The sequence below is a fragment of the Anastrepha ludens genome, chromosome 2 (genome assembly GCF_028408465.1).
Source record: "Anastrepha ludens isolate Willacy chromosome 2, idAnaLude1.1, whole genome shotgun sequence".
Lineage (NCBI taxonomy): Eukaryota > Metazoa > Arthropoda > Insecta > Diptera > Tephritidae > Anastrepha > Anastrepha ludens.
The window spans coordinates 74,602,800-74,628,459 of record NC_071498.1 but is presented as its reverse complement, the minus strand read 5'-3'; the positions used below and the strand labels follow the sequence as shown (position 1 = coordinate 74,628,459).

The 25,660-nt window shown below is 38.2% G+C and overlaps 1 protein-coding gene across 6 annotated transcripts in view; it reads left to right on the top strand.

The window, feature by feature from the left end:
* Nucleotides 1–25,660, top strand: part of LOC128871865 (endothelin-converting enzyme homolog) — a 114,610-nt gene that overhangs the window by 30,541 nt on the left and 58,409 nt on the right. For 4 of the 6 annotated variants that reach the window (XM_054113995.1, XM_054113993.1, XM_054113999.1 and 1 more), the window contains exons 1-4: nucleotides 3,524–3,938; nucleotides 15,863–16,250; nucleotides 22,409–22,701; nucleotides 22,767–22,934. In XM_054113995.1, coding sequence (XP_053969970.1) covers nucleotides 3,795–3,938; nucleotides 15,863–16,250; nucleotides 22,409–22,701; nucleotides 22,767–22,934 — 993 coding nt within the window. In that variant the 5' untranslated portion in view covers nucleotides 3,524–3,794. Of the gene's footprint in view, nucleotides 1–3,523; nucleotides 3,939–15,862; nucleotides 16,251–22,408; nucleotides 22,702–22,766; nucleotides 22,935–25,660 lie in introns of those variants that run through there. The other 2 variants (XM_054113994.1, XM_054113996.1) reach the window with 2 other exon arrangements.

Genomic DNA, 25,660 nt, shown 5'->3' with positions numbered 1-25,660 from the left:
CGATCCAACAATTGTTAAATGGGTAAGCAACATGCTAAACCAAAGGATAACCACAGCCTCCCTGGAGCAAGTTACCCTAAGTGTATGGCCATTGCTCTGGTATATCCTGGCTGACGATTTGGTACAAACCCTTAACAATAAAGGGTATAAAACAATAGCGTATGCAGATGGCATTTCTGTAATAATAAAAAGCAACCACGAAGAGACCATAAAGGACTTAATGCAGGATGCCTTAAAAATAACCTGGGAGTGGTGTAGAAAAGAGCACTATTATCCCATTCACAAGGAAAAGGGTTCTAAATATGCCCACCCTGGGAGTTAATAGAATAGATGTACCTTTAAGGTAGGAGTTAAATATCTAGGAATTATCTTTGATAAAAAAACTCACTTGGGAGGCGCACCTCAACTCAGTAATAAAAAAGGCAACGAAAAGCCTTTGGACAACAAAACAAATCTTGGGTAAGTTCTGGGGTCTGATCTCTAAAATGGCCTTCTGGATGTACACCCAAATGGTTAGACCTATTGTACTATATGGAGATTTGGTATGGTGGGTTAAAACAAATCAAACTTCTGCTATATCAAAACTATGTAAACTACAAAGGCAGGCGTGCCTAAGCATAACAGGGGCAATGCGAACTGCCCCAACTGCTGACATGGAAGCGCTTTTAGATTTACCATCGCTACATTTAGCAATACAAGAGGAAGCTACTATGCAAGCACTCTCGTGAAAGAAAAACTCTCTCATATGAAAGAAAAACTTAAACCAGGAGATCTTACTGGACACCTCAACATCTTGAACAGGGTTAACATGCAGTATGCATATCCCAGGCAAATGACCACACGGAACCCGTACACATTTTTATAAAAATTTACAAGGTTATCTTCCCGTCTAGGGAAGAGTGGAACACTAACCCAACATGGTTAAATGATGACTCACAAAAATGGTACACAGATGTTTCCAAATCGCTCCAAGGAGTAGGAGCAGGAATAGTGGGGCCTAAAGCCCACAAATCCCTAACACTAAGTACCACGATTTTCCATGCGGAGCTCTTCGCCAACAGTGGAAATCATATCCATAGAAGATTCGAGAAAGTAAAAATTAAAATACTTTCGGACAGTCAATCGGTTCTCAAAGCCTTGAATAGCTTCACGTTTAACATCAACAAACTGACCACTTATAATCAGGTCTCACAGATTTGGGTACCAGGACATGAAGGACACAAAAAAAACGAGAAGGCAGACTTTTATGCCAAAAAAGGGGCAGAAGGCTATTTATTGGACCAACCCCATTTTTGGGTTTTAACAAAAATAATATAAAACAGGAAACCAAAAAAATAGATCCAAACTAAAGTCAGGGAACACTGGAACGGCACAAGCTGCTCAACAGTTTTGAACTTCAATGCCAACAGAGCAAAATTTGCTATAACCATAGATAAAAAGGGCCTCAGATTACTCTTTGGAGCACTAACAGGTCACTTTGCTGTAGGGTTATCTAGTACAAGATCATACAGGATCATCGGTGATGAAGAGGAGTCTTTGGAGCACTTAATCACCAACTGTGACGCATAAGAACACAGGAGACACAGAATCCTGGGCTCGTACCTACTAGAGGAGGAAGACCTACAATTGCTCCCTCCTAAGGAGCTGGTTCGATTCCTCGGTATACTAAATAATTAAAATTAAGTAATTAGAGGCGCACTATGGCTCAATCTGGTCGCGGTGCATAAAGGCCTTAGCCTAACCCGTACAACCATGTCCATTATATTCGCCACTTGCTAATACTTGGGGTAAAGAAGAGGCCTATACATATGTATGTAACAACGAACCACATTATCGATCGTCGCCCATATTTTTTTTTGTTTTGTTTGAAAACGAGCATAAATACATACCTCGCTTTAGAATCTCCAACTTAGACTCGTTTTCCATATGATGAGGAGATGACGTAATATTACTTGATATTTCATTAAATTGCTGATTGCTGTTCACATCATTTAGTTTCAAGGACTAAAACACTATCGTTATTTAAAACCACACGTCTACATTTCTTTTCCACTTTACCTTAGAAAATTCAAGAGGGTACATCATAATAGGCTCGCCTCTGCTAATTTCAATCAAATAAGGCGACATTATCTTAGCTTTGGATCTCTTTTTCGTGTCAAATATTTCATCAATAATGAGAAATGTATCCACTTTTTCCACATGAAAGCTTGGGTTTACCCGTATGCTCACCATTATTTGTCTCCCATTCAGGCAAGATTTTCTTGTTCGTCCCTGGTTATTCTCCATGCATAATTTGGGACATTCTAGTAAGATGGCACTTATAACAGGAGCAGGACTTTTATCTGAATGATTCTCAAGACCACAGATATCCTTAAAGAGCGACAAGGTAATTAACAATACGCTGCCTCCTATTATCATTTCTGTTTGTAAAAAAGTGTTACAATTATAGAAGCAAATAAAAGACTGTCATTGTATCGAAGTGACTTTAAAATCTAGGTGATGTACGAGTGAAATATTTTATTTTATTGGTTTAACCCAAGGCGAATTTATTATAGGTGACAGCAACCACATATAAGTAAAACCCTACATGTATTTGTTGTTGCCTTTGATCCAAGCATCAAGTCAAAATCAGTTGTTCATTTGCAGTGTGATTTGCTTGTGAAACGTACGCTGGAAATAGTCACAAAATAAAAAGTCGCCACATTTCCCACAGTTCATTGAAGATTTCGTATGTAGCTTATGTGCAAGGTGGATTTATTATGTGTGAATTGTAAGTTCTTGTGTAAGTTTTCTCACCAGCCATTTCATTTTCTTGTTACCACGCTCACGCTTCATTAGTTTTCCTTGGTAATGTGGCGTACCCATATGGAAAGAGGTGATAATCCGAAGCCAGTAAGCAGCTTCAATGCAGCAGTATATAAACCACCACCAGATAAAATAATTGCCAATTCTTTGAACTTCTTTTCGATAATCAGCAAATGACGCTTTGTATGATGTTTTAATTTTCAAACCCTGTAGTTATTCGACGGACAGTTTTCGTGTTTTCACCTGCTAATACTTCACTGAACAGCTACTTTATTTGAGCCTAAAACACAAATTGAATTGGATTAGAAAACATGTTTAAAAACATTACTTTAATAGGGTCTGCTTACTATTCAAAGATTAATTTTAATGAACTTTTTGTAGCCCATTATCCTCTGTTTCGCTTTCTTAATTTTCAGCCGCTTGTTGAGATTGCGTATGCAGAAGAAAATCCTACATTTGAAAAAAAAAGCATCTTCTGGGAAGTTCAACCTCCACGTACATATGTAAACATACGAATGTAAACATGCCAATACCTACAAACAAAGCATATCATTTTGACGTAAGCCATATCTACGGCGAAAAATTCAGCTGGGTGAATGCTGTCACCTATAATAAATCCACCTTGCCTGAAAGCTTGTAGAGCTTTTGGTCACTGCGTGCTTGTAGAACTTTTTACGTTTGTATTTATGGTAGAATGTTTATGCCTGTCGCAATACTGTGATTTCTTCTGACTATAAGGGTTTATGTACGAAAGAAAAATTCGTTCCATGTTTATAAAGAAATTAAATCCATACAGAGCTAAATTCCGTTAACTGTTTCATCATATTAAAAAAAATTTCAACCGGCTTTGAGAAGTGTTGGCAAGTGCAATTTGTGGTTTAGTTGAGGATTAGGCAAACACATAAAAATTCTGGTTAATGTAAAAAAATCGATGAGTTGCTCGACAAACTTTTGAATATAGTGTAGCTTGTAAAACATTTAGCTTTGCTATGGCAGCTACAGGAAGTTTTAACAGTGCTAGCCACACTGCAACACTACATAAACAAATGTCTTTTGGTGGCAGTTATATATCAAGAACTGATGAAAATGAAGTTTCCGATGGCAGTAATATCAATAGTTCAACAAAACATAAGGTAAAATCGTTAATTTTTATTGACTTGTTGGATTGTGCCTTAGTCACTGCATTTATTATCGAGTGAGCTATGTTATTGTCGGCGAAACAACCATGTAATAATAAAGCGCAAAAATATATTTTTTTAAAACAAAATTTAACAATAGTTAAACTAAATAAAAGTAATCAAGATATATTTCTAGTTTTTCATTTAATGTCAAATACTCATGATTATTTTCTTTGGTGAACCATATACCTATATACAATTATAAATATGTATGTAAATACATATCTACATAGGTATATAAAAGGTTACCATCAGTGAGCCTAGCTGTATATTGTAATCAATATATGTATTGTATATTTGAAATCAAAAAAGCGCCCCAGGCGAAAATTTGGACTAAAAATCGCGAAATTTGTATTCGAAATTTTCAGTATTTGTAAAAATATTTTTTTTTAATATGTATGTAAAGCGTTTTTCAGTAAGAGCGCTTCAACTTTTTTTTTGAATAAAACACAAACGGTTTGACTTTTTTAACTAATTTTTTTTTATTATCGAGTTTGAACATATACATTTAAGTATGAAATTCGATTTCTTTTGCATGAGCACCGCGTGCATGTTTTACGAAGTCCAATCGTACCCCAATTTTCGACCACTCTTTTGCATAAATCGGCCGAAATTCCAGCAATTTCGCGTTCAATATTGGCTCTGAGCTCACAAATCGTCGCCGGCTTGTTACTGTAGACCAATGACTTCACATAACCCCAAAGAAAATAGTCTAGAGGCGTCAAATCACACGAGCGCGGCGGCCATTCGACCGGTCCATTTCTGGAAATAATGCGCTCATCGAACTTACTCTTCAACAAATCAATTGTAGCGTGTGCTGTGTGGCTTGTGGCCCCGTCCTGTTGAAATCACATGTCGTCTAAGTCCATACCATTCAATTGCGGCCAAAAATAATCGTTTATCATGTCGCGGTATCGATTTCCATTCACAGTAACGTGGCGATCGTTCTCGTCAGGGAAAAAATATGGGCCAATTACGCCGCCGGCATGTAAACCGCACCAAACAGTGATTTTGTCGGGATGCAACGGTGCCTCATGAATCACGTGTGGATTGTTTTCTGCCCAGTAACGCATATTTTGCTTATTAACAAAGCCATTGAGCCAAAAGTGAGCTTCATCACTGAAGATGATTTTTTGGAAAAAATCTGGATCATTATTTTTTTTCTGGACGATTATTTTCATAAAAAATTTGCACGATTTGCAATCTTTGCTCAAGTGTGTAGCGTTCAATGATGAAATGTATACTAATGAAGTTTACAAATGACAAGCGAAAAATAAAAAATATTGCGTCGTTCGCCCTGCCTATCGGAAAAAAGTTGAAGCGCACCTATTGAAAAACGCTATTCGAAATCAAAACAGCGCCCCTATAAATAATAAAAACCATAATAAAAGAACTGTTCCCTTTTGATTGACTGGGTTTTTTTTTTATTTCGCTTTGTTCTTCTCTCTCTCCTCGTTCGTTTGACAGTTCGCTCTTCACAATTATTGTACACGGTATTACAAACGCAGAGAACGTTAATGTATAGAGAAGTCTCACGAGCTACGAATAGTGTGAATTGTCAAAACTGAAGTGAAATCGCGAAGACTTTTTCAACTCGACAGCGGGGAACTTCTTAATAGAGATGATTACAGTAAATTATGTACAAGTGCATACATTGGCTCTCCTCAGTTTGTGTCTTCTGTATGAAATCAAATTGACGACTTTTGCAAGGAATTTCCTTGTGCATTTCTATGTTCCCTTGATAAACGAAAATTTATTCAACTTATATTTTCAAACAAATATAATACAATGCAAATAAGGATTTGATACAACATTTAAAAACAAAGTAACTTTAATGTTTGTTGATTTAATTTAAAACGAAAAATTGAAATAAAATACATTATAAAACGACCTCACATTTTGTTGCGTGCGTTTTAGTAAATTTCATATAAATTTGATGAACATTTTTATTAATTTTTCGAGTCGAAATTAATTTTAGACGAGAATTCATAGAGCATACAAATGCTGCTCAATATGTACATGTGTACATATGTATGTATGTTATGTTAGTTATGTTTGTGCAAAAGTTCAATTGCATGTTCAATTCTTATAGCGTTATATAGTATGTGCATATGCACTGCAGCAACCATGACCTAATATTTTTTCCAATTTACATTTTACTACAGGGAATAATATATGAATGCCTTTTCTAGATAGTATAAAACTTTGAAATTTAAAATAAATAAAAGAAAACTTCAAAGAAACATATGTATTTGCATATATGGGACTAAGTTAAATTGCATCTTTAATAAATATAGTGTTGCACGCATATGTATGCACTGAAGCAACCAAGACATACAGCTGTTGTCAGCTAATTAGAAACGCTCTCTTTTGATAAACGCTTGATGAGCATAATATTAAACTGTTTAAATTTACCGTTATTTTTTCTCTTAAAATCATTTGCATTGCTTTTGTTACTCTATTTACTACCCAATGCGCCTAGTTTTGTAGTTGTGTAATTGAAGTAACAATTACCGTTAATATTATCCAACGCAGTGCATGGGTTACTTAGTTCAAGGTAAATAAGCTGAGACGAGTAATTAGAAACAGTTGTTCAATGGAAGCATATTCGGCAAGTTGTGTTATTTTAATAGTAATATAATCGAATTTTTGGTATGTATATATTTTATATTGGTTGTTTAAAAGCAACTAAAATATTCGTCTTCAAGATGTGTAATGGGAAAAAGCAGCAGCTGTACACCTGCTCCGCGCAGCTTCATTTTTCACCTTCGTAAAGCTGGAAAGTTGTACAGTGAAACTGCTAAGCAAGTCAAATGCTCAAAAAAATGGTTTTTAACGCCTTAAAGCATATCCAACTTTTTAAGACTGTTGACAATGTTCCACGTAAGAAAAGGCCCGGAAAACTTCAGCAGAAATTGCCCGCAAGATAGCAATCATATCCAAAAGAGACCCAAAAAAGACTTCCACTGACATCCAACGGGAAATTCAGGATCAATATAATTTCGAAATATCCAAGAGGACAATTGTTCGGCGTCTGGTCGAATCTGGACTGCATGGCAGAGCAGCACGCAAGAAGCCCCTTCTAACCAAGATACAAAGGAGACGGCGAGTAGTCTTTGCGAGATCCCATTGGCCATGGACTCCAAATCAATGGAAATATATCGTTTGGAGCGATGAAACCAAGATAAATCGCATAGGCCCAGATGGTAGAAGGTATGTTCGACGGCCAATCAACCAAGAATTCAATCCTCGCTACGTTTCAGTGAAGCATTGTGGAGGATCAATCATGGTGTGGGGATATTTCTGGTGGAATGGTTTTGGCCCAATCCATAGGATTGATGGAATTTTAAATAAGGAGAAATACGTCGATATACTAAAAAATGTAATGTTGCCGTGGGCTGAGGAAAATTTGCCTGTTATATGGAAGTTTCAACAGGATAATGATCCAAAGCACACGAGAAAGTTGACGAAACAGTTTTTTCACGTAAATTCCATCAATGTTTTGGAATGGCCATCATCCAGTCCGGACTTAAACCCAGTAGAGCATTTCTGGGGTGACGTTAAAAAAGCCGTGAGTGTCAAAAATATCCCAAATATGGATGTCCTTTTTGCCGAAGTAAAAACGGCATGGCAAGCAATACCTGTGGCGCGCTGTCAGAATCTCATGACATCAATGCGCAATCGATAGGAGGCAGTGTTGAAGCAAAAGGGTTATGGAACCAAATCCTAACATAATCTTTATGTTGATCTGATAATACATTACTGTTTCTAATTAGTCGCCCTATCCAAATCGTGCATTTCACATGCTTTAAAAAAAATATGTATATTTAAAAAAGAGTTCCGATTAAATTGTTTTCCACTAGTCTTTAAGTTTATCATATGTTTAAATAAAATTGGCAAACAGTTATGAAAATGCGTGTTTAAAAGGAAATAGTGTCGTTTCTAATTAGCTGTCAATAGCTGTATTTGTATGTGCGCATGCACACTTGACGCCCTAGCCTATGTACGTACATATTTGTATTTTGAACTTCCAGCAAAGCAATGCTTATTAACATACACATAGCCATGCAAATGCTAAAGTTCTATGCCTAGCGACTACAAGAACAAAATGCATTAATAGGCGGAGCCGTAGCGGCCATCATTCTAGTTGCCATGGTGCTGAACAGTCTAAAATAGTCGCGGCGGCGCCGAACAGTTTCAACAAACACTCATCATAAAAAAATTCATTCGTAAATTCGAGCTCATACTTCTAAGAGCAAAGTACATAAATTCATTCATTAAACGATGCGCCCATATACCAATTTTCTCGACCATTCGAAAATAGTCAATATTGGAATATATCGCGTTGAATTATTTGCCAATATTTGGTAAATCTTGAATTTTTGTCAAGTCGAGTGCCCGCGGCTCTGTACATACATATGTATGCATCAATATATGTATGTAAATATGTCTTTCTAAATGCTCGACAACCGCAGCTGCTGTGCGTAAAGTGCGCGCATGAGCATACAGTAAGTTGCAGAAAACAACATAAGTAGCTTATAAAAAAGTTCTGTGTCGAACATTTCAATACTAGGAGAAAAATTCGAAAAAGTTACTTTATTTTTTCTGATAGTAGGTTAATAATTAATTAGTATGTTACTTTACGTATGTAGTTCTCCAATTGATAAAAAGTGCACAAAACATATGCATATATTATATCTGCAAAGTTAGAAACTTATTATGAAATCAGAGTATTTTAAGGTTCATGTACATATTTGAAGGTTACTATACATACAATGCTGTGCCTATGAATGCGCGCTAGATTTCTTGAGAAGTTTAGTCATTTTTTTTTGATGTGGCAAGTGCACATACTTACATACACATAGCATATATGTATATTGTATATGCGCATATGTATAAAAATTCACAAATTCAAACTTGCATATGCCTTCTTCTTCTTAATTGGCGCTATAACCGCTTACGCCATTTTGGCCGAGTTTAACAAAGCCCGCCAGTCGTTTCTTTCTTGTGCTAATCGGCGCCAATTGGACACACCAAGTGAAGCCAAGTCCTTCTCCCCCTGATCTTTCCAACGCAGAGGAGGCCTTCCTCTTCCTCTGCTACCACCAGCCGGAGCGTTTGTATCCATTCGGACGACATGACCCAGCCAACGTCACCAAAAATTCCCTCCTTGCCCACCCTGGCGTTGAAGTCGCCAAGTACGATTTTTATGTCATGGCGGGGGCAGCGCTCATAGGAACGTTCCAAATGCTCATAGAAGGAATCTTTGGTCGCATCGTACTTCTCTTCCGTCGGGGTGTGGGCGCAAATTAGCGAGATGTTAAAAAACGGGCTTTGATGCGGATTATTGCAAGACGCTCGTCCACCGGAGTGAACGACAGTACTTGGCGACGAAGTCTCTCTCCCACAACAAATCCGACACCGAATTTGCGCTCCTTTACATGGCAGCTGTAGTAGACGTCGCAAGGTCCTATGGTTTTCTTACTTTGCCCCGTCCGAGCCTTTGCAGTTCTTTTTATTGGAAACCCAACGCACATCCAGCTATCCTGGAATGCTTCGCCTTCTCACGTTAGCTCACTCCCGAACGGGTGTTTGGAGGCTACCCAGAGGATACGTGGGCCAATCCCGGACGTTGTGAGCTTCTTGAACCATATGCAGGAGAATCGTCCAGTCCACTCCCAAGTGAATGGCGATCTATAATTAAAATAGATAATCCAGAATTAATAATATACTATAGTTCAATAATTAAATATCAATAATTGGTAATAAGTACAGAAATAATGGGCATTGCTTAATAATTATAATTTTTTTTGTCAATAATTGTCTTTATACAACGTACTGATAACCGTAACTCACGCTTGACCCTGCGTTAACTCATATATGACTGTACGCTGCGCACTCTTCGCGATCTACCTCAAAAACGGTTGATCGTATAAAAGAAAGTTTAGACAGAAGTTGTAGAGAATTTTATACTCTACAGCTTTCATAATAGGTGAAAATATCATTTAAGCAATAGGAACCGAGATATTCGCGAAAAATCGTTTTTTGTGACCTTTGACCTTCAATATCTTAAGACGCGGACACGATAGCATTTGTGACTTTTGAGACAATATTTAGGGCGACAAAACAAAGGTTTTTACCATTTTCCAGCTTATTATCTTTCATTCCGAGGTGAAACCCTTAATATGACTGGGCTATCATGTAGTCGGAAGGCTTAGAATTTTAGCTTTGGATGACATACGCATATAGAGGAATAAAGTGAGTACCTTGTGTGGGCGGTTATATATACACATACGAGCAAATGTGTATACTAATAAGCATTGCTTTCTTGGGAGTTCAGAATACAAATATGTATGTACACAGAGGATCACCCAATTTATTCGTACACCCTGCGTAGTACGTAAAATATTTTAGCTATGCGCAAAATGTTTGCTGTTCGCTATTCGTACATTTTCAGCTCATTTTTTAATAATACTGCTGAAAACGAAATAAGATTAATTTTTCTTAGTTTCTTTTCTCATGTAAAGGCCAAAAATTGTGATATTTTGAAATGATTGTATGGGGAACCCCCAGGGGAGCTCCAGGGGGTGTGCCACTGGCATGGGTGGATCGGCCGTCCAAAGTTAGTGGGGGTCGGTCATACATTTGGACTCGATTGGAGCACTCTAAATGGGTCAAAGTGGGATTTTTCGTTCGACCCAAATTGGGGGACATCAGAATTCGTTTTAGAGGTATGGTTCCTTCGGCAAAGTTTCTTATTTTGATCCCTAGAATACGATTTTCACAAAGCAATGAGCGATTTTTAAATAGACCCGCCCTAATACAGGTATATCTGTGTTTAGAGAAATAATCAAAATACAACAACCAGCGAAATAGACGCTTAAACCAAAATATTGCAGATCGCAATACAGTTTGTATCAACAAAAACAATCAAACTAAAAGAATAAATAAAACAAAAAACAAAAAAAAATAAGTAAAGTTTATCCTGCCGAGTTATGCGCGTATTGACAACAAACTCCCACCGGATAAAAACAATCTCAGTGCGCTCTCTCAAACATGTTTGCTCAGTGCGCGTAGCCAAAAAGTGTCAAGTGAGAGTAAAAATGCCTCCTCTCTTACCGCCTTAATAGGCAGTCAACAAACGTAAAACGCCGCATCCCCTGTGAATCCGGCAGATGCGCTCCCTTGGACTGCTCAATGCACAACCCGAATTACTCCACTATCACCAACTGCTTCTCTCTCCAACAAATAAAAATATACCTATACTATTCACACTTCACACTCGCATGAGACATCCACTAAAAAGTCTACAACAACAATAACAACATAAAGACAATACATAACTACCGCAGTATTGGCCTCTGGCGACGATACAGCATGCTTGACTGCGCTTTGTATGTGTTAGAGCAGTCGGGTGGCGTCGTGTCACACATACTTGTTGTCGGTAAAAATCAAAAATTTTAGATATTAGCGTCAAGCACCCGACACGCACACATATAAAGTTCTTGTCAAACAATGCTTGACCGTCACCAGAGGCCATATCAACAGCCACAACAACAACCGTGTATACTACCACAACAGCGATCGCCTCCACAATTGCATCACTAACAACAAACACGCAAGTACTATATGCAAATAAATTATACCAACTGTAAAGAGCAGCTTAGTCAAAAAAGAAATCGTGAAACTCAATCACCAAACAAACAAACAGAAGAGCTTAAGAGCAGCAAAAACATAAACCCAAAGCTCAAAATACAACACAGACAGCACTAAAAGAGTACTGGCTGGGCAATCCAGGCTCTTCAAGCAAGTTTGCTCTCTTAGAGGACGACGATGGGTATATTAGAAGAACAAAGCGACAGTGGGACAGTTTCGAATACCAGTCTTAGAATTCAATTAATCTGAAATTGAAAAATGCCAAATGAAATGAAGAAAAAAACTTGACGTTTAGGTGTGGTTCACATTCAACATCGACCTTTAAAATTTAACCACCCTTTACAACGTAGTGATTCTGCCAACTTTTTCGTATGGAGGCTTGGTTTGGTGGGAAGCTCTTCGGAAGGGTTATAATATCACTAAACTGGGGAGGGTGTAAATGACTGCATGTATTGGCATCATCGGAGCTTGTAGAGCATTGCCCCAGTGATGCCCTGAATGTTGTTTTGCACTTACTTCCCATTGATTTTTACGTTATTTCCATCGCTGGCCAAAATGCAATCAGGTTAAAGAGGGTCGGCTTCTGGAAGCAATCTCTCAAGAAATATGGTTGCATTTTGGGGCAGTTAACACCGTATTTATCTGAACTTCGGATATATCTTTCTTTCCAAAGTAAGCAGGATTGGAGCAAGGGGAAAATCTGAATCGAAGCCTGGAACTTTTCTCTTCACTGGCATCTCCAAGATGAAATCGGGAGTCGGAGCAGGGGTTTTCCCTAAACCAGCCAATTTATCTCTTTCCTAATTTCCTTAAAATTACGGAATACTACTAGTTTTTTTGAGGCAGAAGTCCTTCAGGCATGCATCATATTTAACGGACTTGGAGCAAGGGAGATATTAACATTTTCTCCGATAGTCAGAATGATACTGCGGAGATATTAATATTGTAGCACAACCAGGAACTTCGCGAGCCGACTGGGAACGAAAACCGAGCGAATGAGATAATAAAACAAAAATATGGATTCGCTTTCACATTAGATGGCAAGACAGAACAAGGCGAGACAGAAGTCACCAGAAGATACGAGTTGCCAAATCTAGAAATTACGATAGTTATTAAGCAGATGTGCCAACGCAAAACGTAATCAGTCTTAAGTTAAGCGCATGAAGGTGTAAACGATTAAGTGTTGAAATTAAATATCCTAAAAATAAAAACGTAAGGTTCAGCAATCTTAGAAGGAGTTGGAGCAGCGTGGCTTGTTAAATTCTGGAAGCAAAGCAGTGTTCCAAAGATTGCAGTCTAGTAAGGTTACCTGAGTCGCCATCAAAACATTCCACCAAGAGCTGAAGCAATCATATTGGCTAATGTGGAAGGAGGCTGTGGGTCATACACGCTGCAGAGAAGAGGGCAAATATAATTGTGCAATAGTGAAGACCCGATGGTTCTAAATCATATCAAGTCACCAGTTATCCTGGATAAAGGAGCCGTAATTGGTAAGTGTCGGGCTGCAGACACTGTTACCCATAATCTCCACAATCTGACTAAGAAGAATTGCGCTTTTTTGTGGCACAAAGAGGAAGCTTTTCAGCAGCTGAAATCGCTTCTTTGTACTGTGCCTAAGTTAGCGTATCTGGCCAAGCGAGAAAAGTTCGTTATGGATAAAGACGCCAGCACATTCGGAATAGGAGGAGTACTGTCACAGATCATCAATGGGTAAGCAAAAGTGATCGAAAACTATAGCAGAGACCATCCGGGAGCTGTTAGCTGTACTTGAGTGCGAAAAACATTTCCACAAATACGGGTATGGACAACAATTGTTAACTCCAGTTCAAACATCCAAAAAGACAAATTGTAGGGCACATTGAAAGGCAAAATTACAGCTGTAAAATCGATAATCGAAAAGGCACTATCTCGGCGACCTTATGATACAGAGTGAAAGTACTGTTCCAAGGTCGAGGGATTTGAGGGAATAGTTGACATCAGATTAGCGTAATTGCAACCTAATAATGAGTGAGAAGAAAGTGCGATAAGAAGAAGTCAATTGTATGACATTGACCTGGAAAAGATCATGGAAGCGAAATACGATGGAAAAGATTGCATAGAATTAGTTACGTACGAATCAAATGAATTCGAAATTGCGCACAGTGTATGACAGCGGAAGGCCAAAAGAAGGTAAGCCGTGAATGATTACAGCAGTTCAACGCGGATTCACCATTTGAGCGAGTGAACATGGATGTGGTGGGTCTGTTTCCAACTAGCGATTCCGGCAACAAATATGTGTTCTTTGTTATGATCTATTTCAGTATGTAGCCAGAAGTATACCCTCTACCAAACCGGAGGCTAAAACCATTGATAACTTTTTTGTGCAGAACAGGTTGAATCGCTTTGGAATACCTATTGAATTGCATTCAGACCCAGGAAGGAACATCGAGTCCGCCGTATTGATGGGAAGTCGGATGAAATGGTCGAAAGATTCACTGAAACTTTCGCCCAATCACCCGCAAATACCATTTTTCGAAGCGATGTAAGGCTTTCGGGTTATTTAGCGTTCGGGAGAGGCGTCGCTCATGAAATGGACGAAGGTAGTCATAGGGAAACACTACAAGATGACAGGGATGAATTACTCCATCATATGAAGCAACATACCCAGCTAATTAGTAAAAAAATGAAGCATCGATTTGAACTCCGAAGAATTCAGCGATAGTAATTTGGTACTTCTTCATAATTCACAAATCAACAAAGTGGCTTCTTCAAAACTGCTTCCCCATCCTGGGAAGGCCTATACAAGGTTATTAAAAGATTGACTGATGTGAAATATCGTTAACAGCAAAAATAAAAAAAAGCAATTTCAAACAAAATACGAAAGTTCTTGAATCGATTGGCAATAAAAACTGAGAGAATGATAATACAAAAAACATGATTTCGTCTTGACACCAGATGACGTGACGAACGAGTCCAGACAAAAATCTTATGGAGCACCCGTTTTTTCCAATCGACAGGCATACTTTCATCGGACCATAATTTGCATAGGAGCTGATGCATGCACCTTACCAGCTCCTCACCTACATATTTGATTGGCTAGGCCAGTCCAACGGCTCCCGCGGCTTTGTTGTTCTTTATCCGCGTTATCGCTATTCTCACCGCGTCATGTTCGGGTAGCAGAACGACAATTCCGTGATCAACGATTGGAGTATCGGGATCCTCTGTGACATGTACAGTTGTCACTATTTAGTAAGTTCGAGAAGTGTACCCTCTATAATTTGTGTATGCTCTGGATGTCATTCACTAGATCGTCGCTGTTGTTCTTATAGGGAACCACCTCGATCTTGAAACTCTGCGTAAGCCTCCGAGCTTTCTGGTAGAATTTTCTGGCGTATTCCTATTGACCAGCATCTTAAGCTGGTCGTACTCACCTATTTCGGCCTCTGGTTTCTTCATTCTGATAATAAGTCTTTCTTCCTTTTTTAACTCTCGATAGCGATCCCACATGGATCGCGATGCATCCGATCGTAACATAACCTTATAGGCAGCGTCCTTTCTTCCTTATCGACCAATCCGATTTCTTCTTCGGCGATGCATAAAGAACGGAAAATGTTTCTCTATTGCTTCAGCATGCCAAATCTTTGGGCAGTACTCTTTATGAGCAGGAATGAAAGTCGAGTGGCGAATCTTTTGGCTGTATGTTGTGATTGCAGCTTTTCGATGTCGAACATTCTTTGCGTAGATAGATGTACGTTTTTTGCTGCACAGAGACTTTTGCGCAATTTGGCTGCAACAAAATAATGATCGGTGTCGATGGTGTGTCCTCGGGTCGTACGTACATCTAAAACACTAGAAGCGTGCCTTCGATCTATCGCAACATGATCGATCCTTCCTTAAAGTCGCCAAGCTCGATTTTTAGGTTGTGGCGGGGTCAGCGCTAATAGGAACGTTCAAGGTGCTCATAAAACAATCTTTGGTGGTATCGTCCTTCTCTGCCGTCGGAACCATCCTCCACTCTTTTTTTAAACTATTTAATATATTTTTAAATTTTTATAACCATATTAAAGGCAATACAACAATGTATTCCTACACTATTTGTGCAATTTTTGTGAACGAAACATATTTTTCTCGTTTTAACAACGAAGGTTAAAAATATATGTATATATACAACATTTTGTTTCGCCCCTAAATCACCAAAAAAAATTGTATTAAGTAATAATTTGTTCTTCTTATTATGTTTGCAGAAAGATACTATGGGATGGATTTGTTGCGCTCCTTGTATTTGGTTACGAACGTCCACAACAGTTCACAAAATTGCGATAACGGCAGCTACTTTCTTGGTAACGTCTTTGTTAGTTGCATCACCGATTTTGTTTCTGATAAGTACTGCTCCCTCGCGCCTTCCAAAGGAATGCTTTTCTAGCAATGATGAATGCAGCCCCACGTCATCTCCACCACCAGAATGTTCAGAAGAAATATGTAGAAGCGTTGCTACAAGTATACAATCGAAAATTGATTGGAATTCGGAACCTTGCACAGATTTAAAAAATTTTAGCTGCTCATCTAATCTCCATAGTAATAAAGTAAAAGCAATGCAAAGTATTCAAGAAACTGTTGACATTCAAATGCAACGTATGTATACAAATTTAGTTATCAGTTTTTAGATATCCGCTAAGCTTAGTGAGGGTACACACTAGGGCGGGTCGATTTAAAAATCGCTCATTGCTCTGTGAAAATCGTATTCTAGGGATCAAAATAAGAAACTTTGCCGAAGGAACCATACCTCTAAAACGAATTCTGATGTCCCCCAATTTGGGTCGAACGAAAAATCCCACTTTGACCCATTTAGAGTGCTCCAATTGAGTCCAATCGTGTGACCGACCCCCACTAACTTTGGACGGCCGATCCACCCACGCCAGTGGCACACTCCCTGGAACTCCACTGGGGGACTCCCCATACAATCATTTCAAAATATCACCATTTTTGGCCTTTACATGAGAAAAGAAACTAAAAAGTTCGACCCAAATTGGGGGACATCAGAATTCGTTTTAGAGGTATGGTTCCTTCGGCAAAGTTTCTTATTTTGATCCCTAGAATATGATTTTCCCAGAGCAATGGGCGATTTTTTTGCCTCCCCACAAAAGACACTAAAAGTTCGACCCAAATTGGGGGACATCAGAACTCGTTTTAGAGGTATGGTTCCTTCGGCAAAGTTTCTTATTTTGATCCCTAGAATATGATTTTCACAGAGCAATGGGCGATTTTTTTGCCTCCCCACAAATCGACCCGGCCTAGTACACACCATTTGATAAATTTACTGTAACTTTACAGCTTACGCTATTTGTTGGTTATTGTTGTTAAGATTAAATATATCTCTTAACAAATTACTCTTTAATGCACCCAAGTACGTTCATTGTTGTTATCAGATAACTTAAAACATCATCTGTGCACTATATGGATGTCGTTCTAAAAGCAGCATAAACCTCGAGTGCCATGCGATGCAGTTTCAGGGATTTTCCAACGTCACTAACTGAACTAATCCTTGGTTCATCGAGATTATCGGAATCCAAATTAGAATCACAGACTCTTATAATGACCAATCAACATACTCTAAACTATATTTTCATAAAACTGTTTCTAGCACTAAAAAAAAACTACATCGTAAAGGGTACTGATGACTCTAAATCCTCAGACACCCCTCCATTTGCTGTTGTCATTAACACAGGAGATACAATCTACCACTGATTGATTCTTTATGCCAATGACAATAATATCAGGTCAGTCCATAAGTTCGTGCGTATTTTACCCATAATTTCACTTTTGTACGATTTTTGCATACAAAAAGTTATTCGCGGAATATAACGGAACTATTTATATTTTCTTTGATATATTGTGCATTCAACAAGTGATTTTAATCGCGGATAGAAGCACGTGTTGTTAAAAAATAAAATGGTATCTTCGAACGCGTATAAGAGGCATATTTTGTATTTTTTTTATAAAAGTGGTAAAAATGCAACAACTGCTGCTGGAAAAATAAACACTGTTCACGGAGAGGATACCGTGAGTATAAGGACTGCGCAAGAGTGGTTTTCAAAATTCCGAAGTGGTAACTGCGACGTGGAGGATGCCCTGCGCTCTGGCCGTCCTGAAGTCTTTAACTCCGACGCATTGCTCGAACTCGCTGAGCCAAATATGGCAGTCGATATGATAGCTCAAAGGTTAAATTCATCGCATGGAACAGTTCACAGGCACCTGGTTCAGTTGGGAAAGGTTGCAAAGCTGAGAAAATGGGTTCCGCAAAGTCTTTCCGTCGCCAACCTTCACCAGAGAGTGAATGTGTGTTCTCAGCTGCTGCAACGGCTTGAAAATGAAAGTTTTTTGAACCGTATCGTTACTGGTGATGAAAAATGGGTCCTTTACAATAATCCTGTTAGCAAACGCCAATGGTTGGATAAAGACCGACCCCTGGAGATGGCCTTCACCCCAAGAAGAAAGCTATCAAACCTGAATGAGGTTCTTAACAAAAATCGACCGTCTTTATTGAATAGACGCAAAGTTTTGTTTCACCACGACAACGCAAGACGTCATACCGCAAAGCAAACATTAGGCAAGCTGAACGAGCTCGGATGGGAGCAATGCCGCATCCACTATACTCTTCGGATATTGCACCTTGTGATTATCACCTTTTCCGTGGACTTCAATCCCATATGAGTAACAAGAACTACTCCTCAAAAGAAGCTATAAAAAGGGAATAGGGATAACTTATGGACTGAGCTGATATTGACATGAAAAAAACTAGTGATCAGTTTGATAAAAAGTAAATAGGCATAGTTTCGTTGCAATATCATTAGAATCCTTCAATCATTGATTAACTAATAAGATAAAGTCACAATCACAAAATTTTTAGCAAACGGTCTATCGAGGGAAGTCAGTCGGCGAGAAAAGTCATATAATCGCGAAAAGTTCTGGAAGCGACGAACTATGACTTTGCGTGGACTTGTTCGTATACACAAAAAAATTGCCATGAAGGAAGTGCAGTTTCGACTTGTTTTCGCCAAAGTACTGGGCAAGCGTATGCTAAACGTTAACACAAATGACATGTCAAATGTGTTCACAATTTACTTAAAGGTTTGACATTTACGAAATAGGACGCTATACGCTTGAACAATATTGGGTAATATTGAAAACCTATTTCCAAAGTGGTATGTCTTCTTCTTCTTTTCTGATGAAGCTCATTTTCACATCGGTGGCTACGTCAATAAGCAAAATTGTCGGATTTGGGCTCTGAAAATCCACACGTTACTGTAGAGAAGCAAATGCATCCACAACGAGTCACTGTTTGGTGCGATTTTTGGTCTGGCGGCATCATCGGGCCATTTTCTTTTCGAAAAGCGAGGAGCCGCGGTTACAGTAAATGGCGAGCGTTACCGTGAGTTGTTTCCAAAATTGAAGAGGATGACATGGGCGACATTTGGTTTCAACAGGACGGTGCAACTTGTCACACTGCCAAAGTTACAGTCGAACTTTTGGCTATCGTTTTTGAAAACCGAATAATCAGCCGAAATTCCGATATCAATTGGCCGCCTCGGAGCTGTGATTTAAGCCCGGTGGACTATTTTTTGTGGGGAGCCGTTAAGGACAAATGCTATGCGAACCATCCAGAGACGATTGATGCTTTAAAACACGAAATCGAAGTTGCCATTCATGAAATTGGAGCCCAAACAATCGAAAATGTGCTTAAAAATTGGGTTGATCGAATGGCCTACTGTAAAGCCAGTCGTGGCAGTCATTTGAACGATATTATTTTTCATTCATAAATGACAATGTTCAATCTTCAAAATAAAAGAAAAAGTTTGAAAAAATATTGATTCGTTTTTTCTTTATAGCCGATTCAAAAAGCAAACTTTAATTGGCCCACCCTATACCTAAACAACGACAGGTGGGCATTCCCACTATTTAGAACTGGTAGCGGCAAGCTAGTCAACTACACTATCAGAAAGCAAAATAGATTAACGAAATGAACGCAAGACTGAGTCTTGTCGCGGCCCTATATTTCCGAGTGGAGTGAACAGGAAAAAAAATATGCGTATCCGTTTTGCAGTACGCGTTGTGCACTTTGTTAGTTTTGTGAGAAATTTTTAAATAATATGGTAGTTTTATAAAAAGAGTTCAACGTATGGAAAACCATTTAAAGCAGTGGTTCTATGTACACACCCTATGTACACACCCATATAGGTTCGTTCATCTGCAGCAAAATATTTGAATAAGGCGAGGATGTTCATAAATAAATGGGCTTAATGGTATACCGAAGTGGAAAACGTTAATGATTTGCTCGGACGGGGCCCAATTCACAAATTCAGCAAGATCAGAAGATTATTGATTTGATTGTGACAAAGACGAGCGTATCGTTGGATGACGCTGAAGCAGTTTTAAGGAGACGTGGTGTTAATGTATCCCAAGGCTCGATTCGAGAACGCTTACATGCAAAAGACCCCAAATTTCGGAGTACATTGGAAAAACGCTGCTCTCATTATCACACATTGAAAAAGTACTTGTATGGGCTATTACAAATTCAGAACGTAATCGGGCAAACGTAACAAATACGAATGAATCTTCTTTTTGGACGCAATCGCAGATAATTTTACTTACCATACATGTGCATATATGTACACATAGTCTATAACGTAGAACTTCACCTTACAAGAATTACAAATATTTCGCCCATTCTGCCCGCATAACACTACGCAAAGCCACTATAATTGCTATCGAATTAGTTTTTATAATAGATCATACAGATGTTCTATAAGATTGAGATCGGGCTGCTGCGGGTATGTTTTGAGATGTTTGTACAAGATGATTTCTTGTTGGAACCAAAACGTTCTTAATAAATCAATCTATGCAATCACACACGCTAACTCCACCACTACCTTGTTTGACTGCAGGCACACGATTTTATTTCTCAAGAGCTGTCAAATAATTGCTAACTCTTATCATCAAAAATATAAAATTTACTTTCGTCTCAAAAAATTACTTGTTTCCAAAACTCGGGAGGCTTATTTATATAATTATAAGCAAATTCAATGCGCTTTCGTCTGTTCAAAAGTGAATTAAACGACTTTCTTAGCGAGCGACTATATGCTATATTGGTTATGCTGCGTTCTTCTCGGACCAATAATAATCTTGGGAGCCTAGACATGTGCTTAAATTTTAAAATCCCGGTTTAACAATAACTTTGCTAATATTTCGGAAACTATTTCCATCTCTCCTCAAGTTTATAATTATTTTTCTTTCCGAGACACTAATTTCTTTATTACCACTTTTAAACTGAGTTCGCTAACGGTTCAATTATAATACCAACGAAGCAAACGTGAGCGGAAACGATAAAAATTAATAACGAAATAACGGTGTGCAGCATACTTACATTATAATTTATAAATTACACAGTCCTGCCAGGTACAGTTTCTAAAACCGCTATGGGTGTTTCCTGAAGGTTTTTTATGCTAAAAACGAATATGACCTTGAAAAAAAAAATTTAAATTTAAAAATTAAAAAAATTCAGATTTTGGCCATTTAAAAAAACTTTTTTTGAGCAAGGTAAAGTTTTTTTTTTCAGCTTTAAAATCCATTTTTGAAAATATTTTTGCGATTAATATAAAAAAGTTATACTATAAGATACTTGATATCTTATTTTTCAGTTATCTTAAAATTTTTTTCACGATTTCGCACCCGTCTGTTATTTTAAGGATTTGTTTATATTATTGCGATATTTTTTCACCTATTTCAACGTTAATTTTGCAAAATTCACGCAGTCGAAAACACAACGACTACTTCGCACGACCGTTCAGTATCGTTTTTCCATGAGAAGTGGGAAACTTTTGCTTTTCACCAAATTCGTAAATTAAAAATTTTATCAAATAGGCATCTTAAATTATCAAAGCTGGATAAATGTGTTTGATGATTTTTATTAATTCGAAGATCCTTTAACTAAAAATGTACAAAAACTAGCATATAGAACAGAGTGGGCGTAAGTTAAGTAAAAATATAATAATTTTTCTAATGTAATATCTCGAAAACGGTTAACTTTTGGACATCATGTCATATAAAAAAATTAATCAGAAATGACCTAGATGATAGTGTCTGTTGTGTAGAAAAGTTGCAATGGCAGCCCCTCGCATTCTGATATTTTCTCATTCCTCCCACATTCGCAAATTAAAACCGGCACAGCTAACGTTATTTCTCTTTTATTAATTTTCTGGTTGTTTAAGAGCGCATAGGCGCCGCAAGTAAAACAAAATGTACATAAGGTATTTATAATAATCTTTTGTACATATTTAAATTTGTATCAATTGAATTGAATAACGATTTCAGCTCATTGAAAAGGAAACAATCGCGGACCGGAAAATGCCGGGACAACAGTGTCCTTAAGCGTCCGGTAACCCGTATATTGTGAAAATGCTATTTTCAAATATACAAAAAAGGGCGCATAATTTAACATTTGCGTGGCTTGATAGTGCCTCTGGTATGTGTGTGTATATATTATGCTTCTCGTCCCCCATATCAACATTTTTGAAAATTAAAATTACTCCATTCTTTCCCATTTTTTCGAATGCTGAATTCCAATACCAGGGGCAAATCATTTTTAACGCTTAATAATATTTATCTCGCCATGCAATATTTTCGGAACTTAACCCTTATGGTGCGACATAGAATTCGAATACCTTTATTATTACAACCATTTACCTATCAGAAAATCAAAAACAACATTAAAATATTTTTGTATCGCGTTCTAGATCTTCTACAACACAATACCACAACTGGCCCTTTTCGAAAGCTTGGCCGCCTTTTTAGCAGTTGCCTTCGACAGACAACAAACTCCTCAACCATTACATTGGTATTGGAACAGTTAGGTGGTTACCTTCCTATTGGAGCAGTTGGTCCTACATCAATTTCTTCTTTGATTTCGAAAATTTATACATTGGGTCCAACTCCTCTTGTTGATATATATTACGATTTAAGCTACGGTCGACGACCACAAGTTTTACTAATAATAGGCGGACCTGTAATATCAGCCCCAATACTGGAGGTAAGTGTATTATTCCAAGTTAAAAAGTAAATTTTTACGATGTTTTCTTTCTTTGAAATTAATAGAATAATATACGTTGGTTAGGCCCAAAAGCACCACCATATAAATATAGGCAAGGAGAATACCAGCAGCTTAATAAGCTGTTAGATGATTTTTTACCGAATGATCTTTCGCTTGACCAAAAGTCTGCGGAAAAGGAGGCGATATCAACCTTTATCAACGAACTTAATAGCGTAAGTGTTTAAAATGTTCATATAATTTCTGACGTATTTGTACATAATGATATTATATAACACCGTGCGACAAAACTCTTCATTTTTTGTTACCTGGGAAAATTGTGTATGCACTATGTATGTACTACTGTGGGCAAAGAGTAAGGTGAATTTGGTTGTAAAATGAAAAATCTTTATTTATTCTTGTAAATCAATTTTATCCCCTTCAAAACAATCCCCTCTCGATGAAATACACTTATACCAACGATTTTTCCAATCCCCGAAACATGCCAAATAGTCCATTTCCGGTATAGCCATCAGCACCTTCTTCGATTCAGCTTTTATCTCCTCAATCGACTCGAAACGCGTTCCCCGGAGTGGTCTCTTAAGTTTTGGGAATAGCCAGAAGTCACACGGAGCCAAATCAGGTGAATACGGTGGTTGCGGAACGATATGCGTGGAATTTTTGGCGAAATGGTCACGAAGAACGAGTGCAGTGTGAGACGGTGCATTATCGTGATGCAAAGACCAAGAGTTGTTGGCCCATAATTCTGGTCTTTTTAGACGAATTGCTTCACGTTAACGAAGCATAACGCTCAAATAATATTCCTTATTAACGGTTTGGCCAGGTGGAAGGAATTCATAGTGCACCACATCACGAAAATCGAAAAAAACTGTCATCATGACCTTTATTTTTGAACGACTTTGACGTGTTCTTTTCGGTCTGGCCTCGCCTTTAGCACGATATTCGCTTGATTGGTCGGTTGTTTCAGGGTCGTAAGCATAAATCCAAGTCTCATCTCCCGTAATGATACATTTGAGCTTGTCCTGATAGTCTGAAAGATTGTTTCACACACATCAATGCACTCTTGGTCGTTTGGTAAACAGAAGCGTAAATATATTACTGATAATGTAGTTTTCTAATGGTGAAAGAATTTTTAAAATCGGTCCAGTAGTTTTTGAGCCTATTCGTTACAACCAAACAAACAAACAAACAAACAAACAAAGTTTTCCTCTTTATAATATTAGTATAGATAATGACATTCACATGAAAGTTGGCCCAGATGTTATTAACAGTGCTGCCAACTCATGAAAAAAATAACTAGAACCAAATTTTAATCCCGCGAAGTTTGACAAATAAATTCCCCTTACTTTTTGCCCACAGTAGTACATATATAGTATATCAGGTGGCGCTAAAGTAATCCTCCTGACTGTTTTGACATTTGTGTAGTAAACACATGCGAAATACACGTTAATAAACAATGTTACGCTACACTGCTCCAGAACGCAGAATATTGCTGACTATTTATTTGACCAATAATCGGTCGGTGACTTTGGCACAACGTGAATTTCGTCGCAGATTTCCTCGCCGTCCAACGCCTACTGGTGAAACACTGCGACGTTTAGCCGCTCGCCTCGAAGAGACTGGCACAACACGAGATGCTGCCAGGCGTGGCAGACCCCGGAGTAGCCGTTCTGCAGAGAATATTGCTGCTGTAGCCGAGGATGTCATGGAAGCGCCGTCGACATCGACCAGACGACGTGCCACGCAAATGGGTATCAGTCGACGGTCTTTACAGCGAATTTTGGTACAAGATTTGAAGATGTTTCCGTACAAAGTCCAGACGGTGCATCAGCTGTTAGCTGCTGACCGCCAATCGCGTCTAACATGCGCTCAAGCCATCCTTAATCACCACCAAGAGGAAGATGATTTTTCATCAAAAATAATCATGAGTGATGAGGCCCATTTCCATCTTAGCGGGTACGTAAATAAGCAAAATTTACGCTTCTGGGGCACTGAAAATCCGCGTGTAACCCACGAAGAGCTATTACACCTGCTTAAAGTCACTGTATGGTGTGCTGTTTTCGCTGGAGGAGTCATCGGACCTTTTTTCTTCGAAAAAGTCGCGGGCCAAACGGTTACTGTGAATAGTGAGCGCTACAGAGCAATGATCAACGAGTTCTTTTTGCCGCAACTTGATGAATTGGGATTGGAAAACATGTGGTTCCAACAGGACGGTGCGACGGCACACACTGCACGTGCCACAACCGATATGCTGAAAGATGCATTTCCCGGGCGCCTAATCTCCCGTTTTGGCGGTTTGCACTGGCCAGCAAGATCGCCTGATTGGACCGCTCCAGACTTCTTTTTGTGGGGCTTTTTGAAGTCGCGGGTTTATGTCAACAAGCCTCAGACTCTTGCAGCTCTTAAAGACAATATCCGTCAAGAATGTGAGGACCTATCGCCGGAAGTTTTGGCCAAAATGATGGAAAATGCCATAAAAAGGGCTCAAATGGCAATCAACTGTGGCGGCGGCCATTTACATGACATAAGATTCTAGACTTGATGCAAAAAAAAAATTAAAAGACCAAATAAAAATAATCCACTAGAAGAATCAAAGTTTTTAATTTTTTTTTAATTACAGCCAAAAAACATCGCAAGGTTACTTTTGCGCCACCTTGTATATTATCTTATATATATATATTATATTTCATCTATAGTTTCAGATTGTATACAAGTATAGTATACTCGGTTTTTTATTTTATCATCAAATTAATTTTTAAAGAACTTTAAAGTTTCAAAGGAAGAAACGTGAACAAAATACGGGTACCAGATGTCCTTAACCAATAAGGAGAACGAAACATTGATAACAGAATAATAAAACTTGTTAAGGATATCGACAAAAATAATAATATCTTCATAAGTATGATATTATTTTCAAGCCTATAGTATAAGGTGCCAAAAA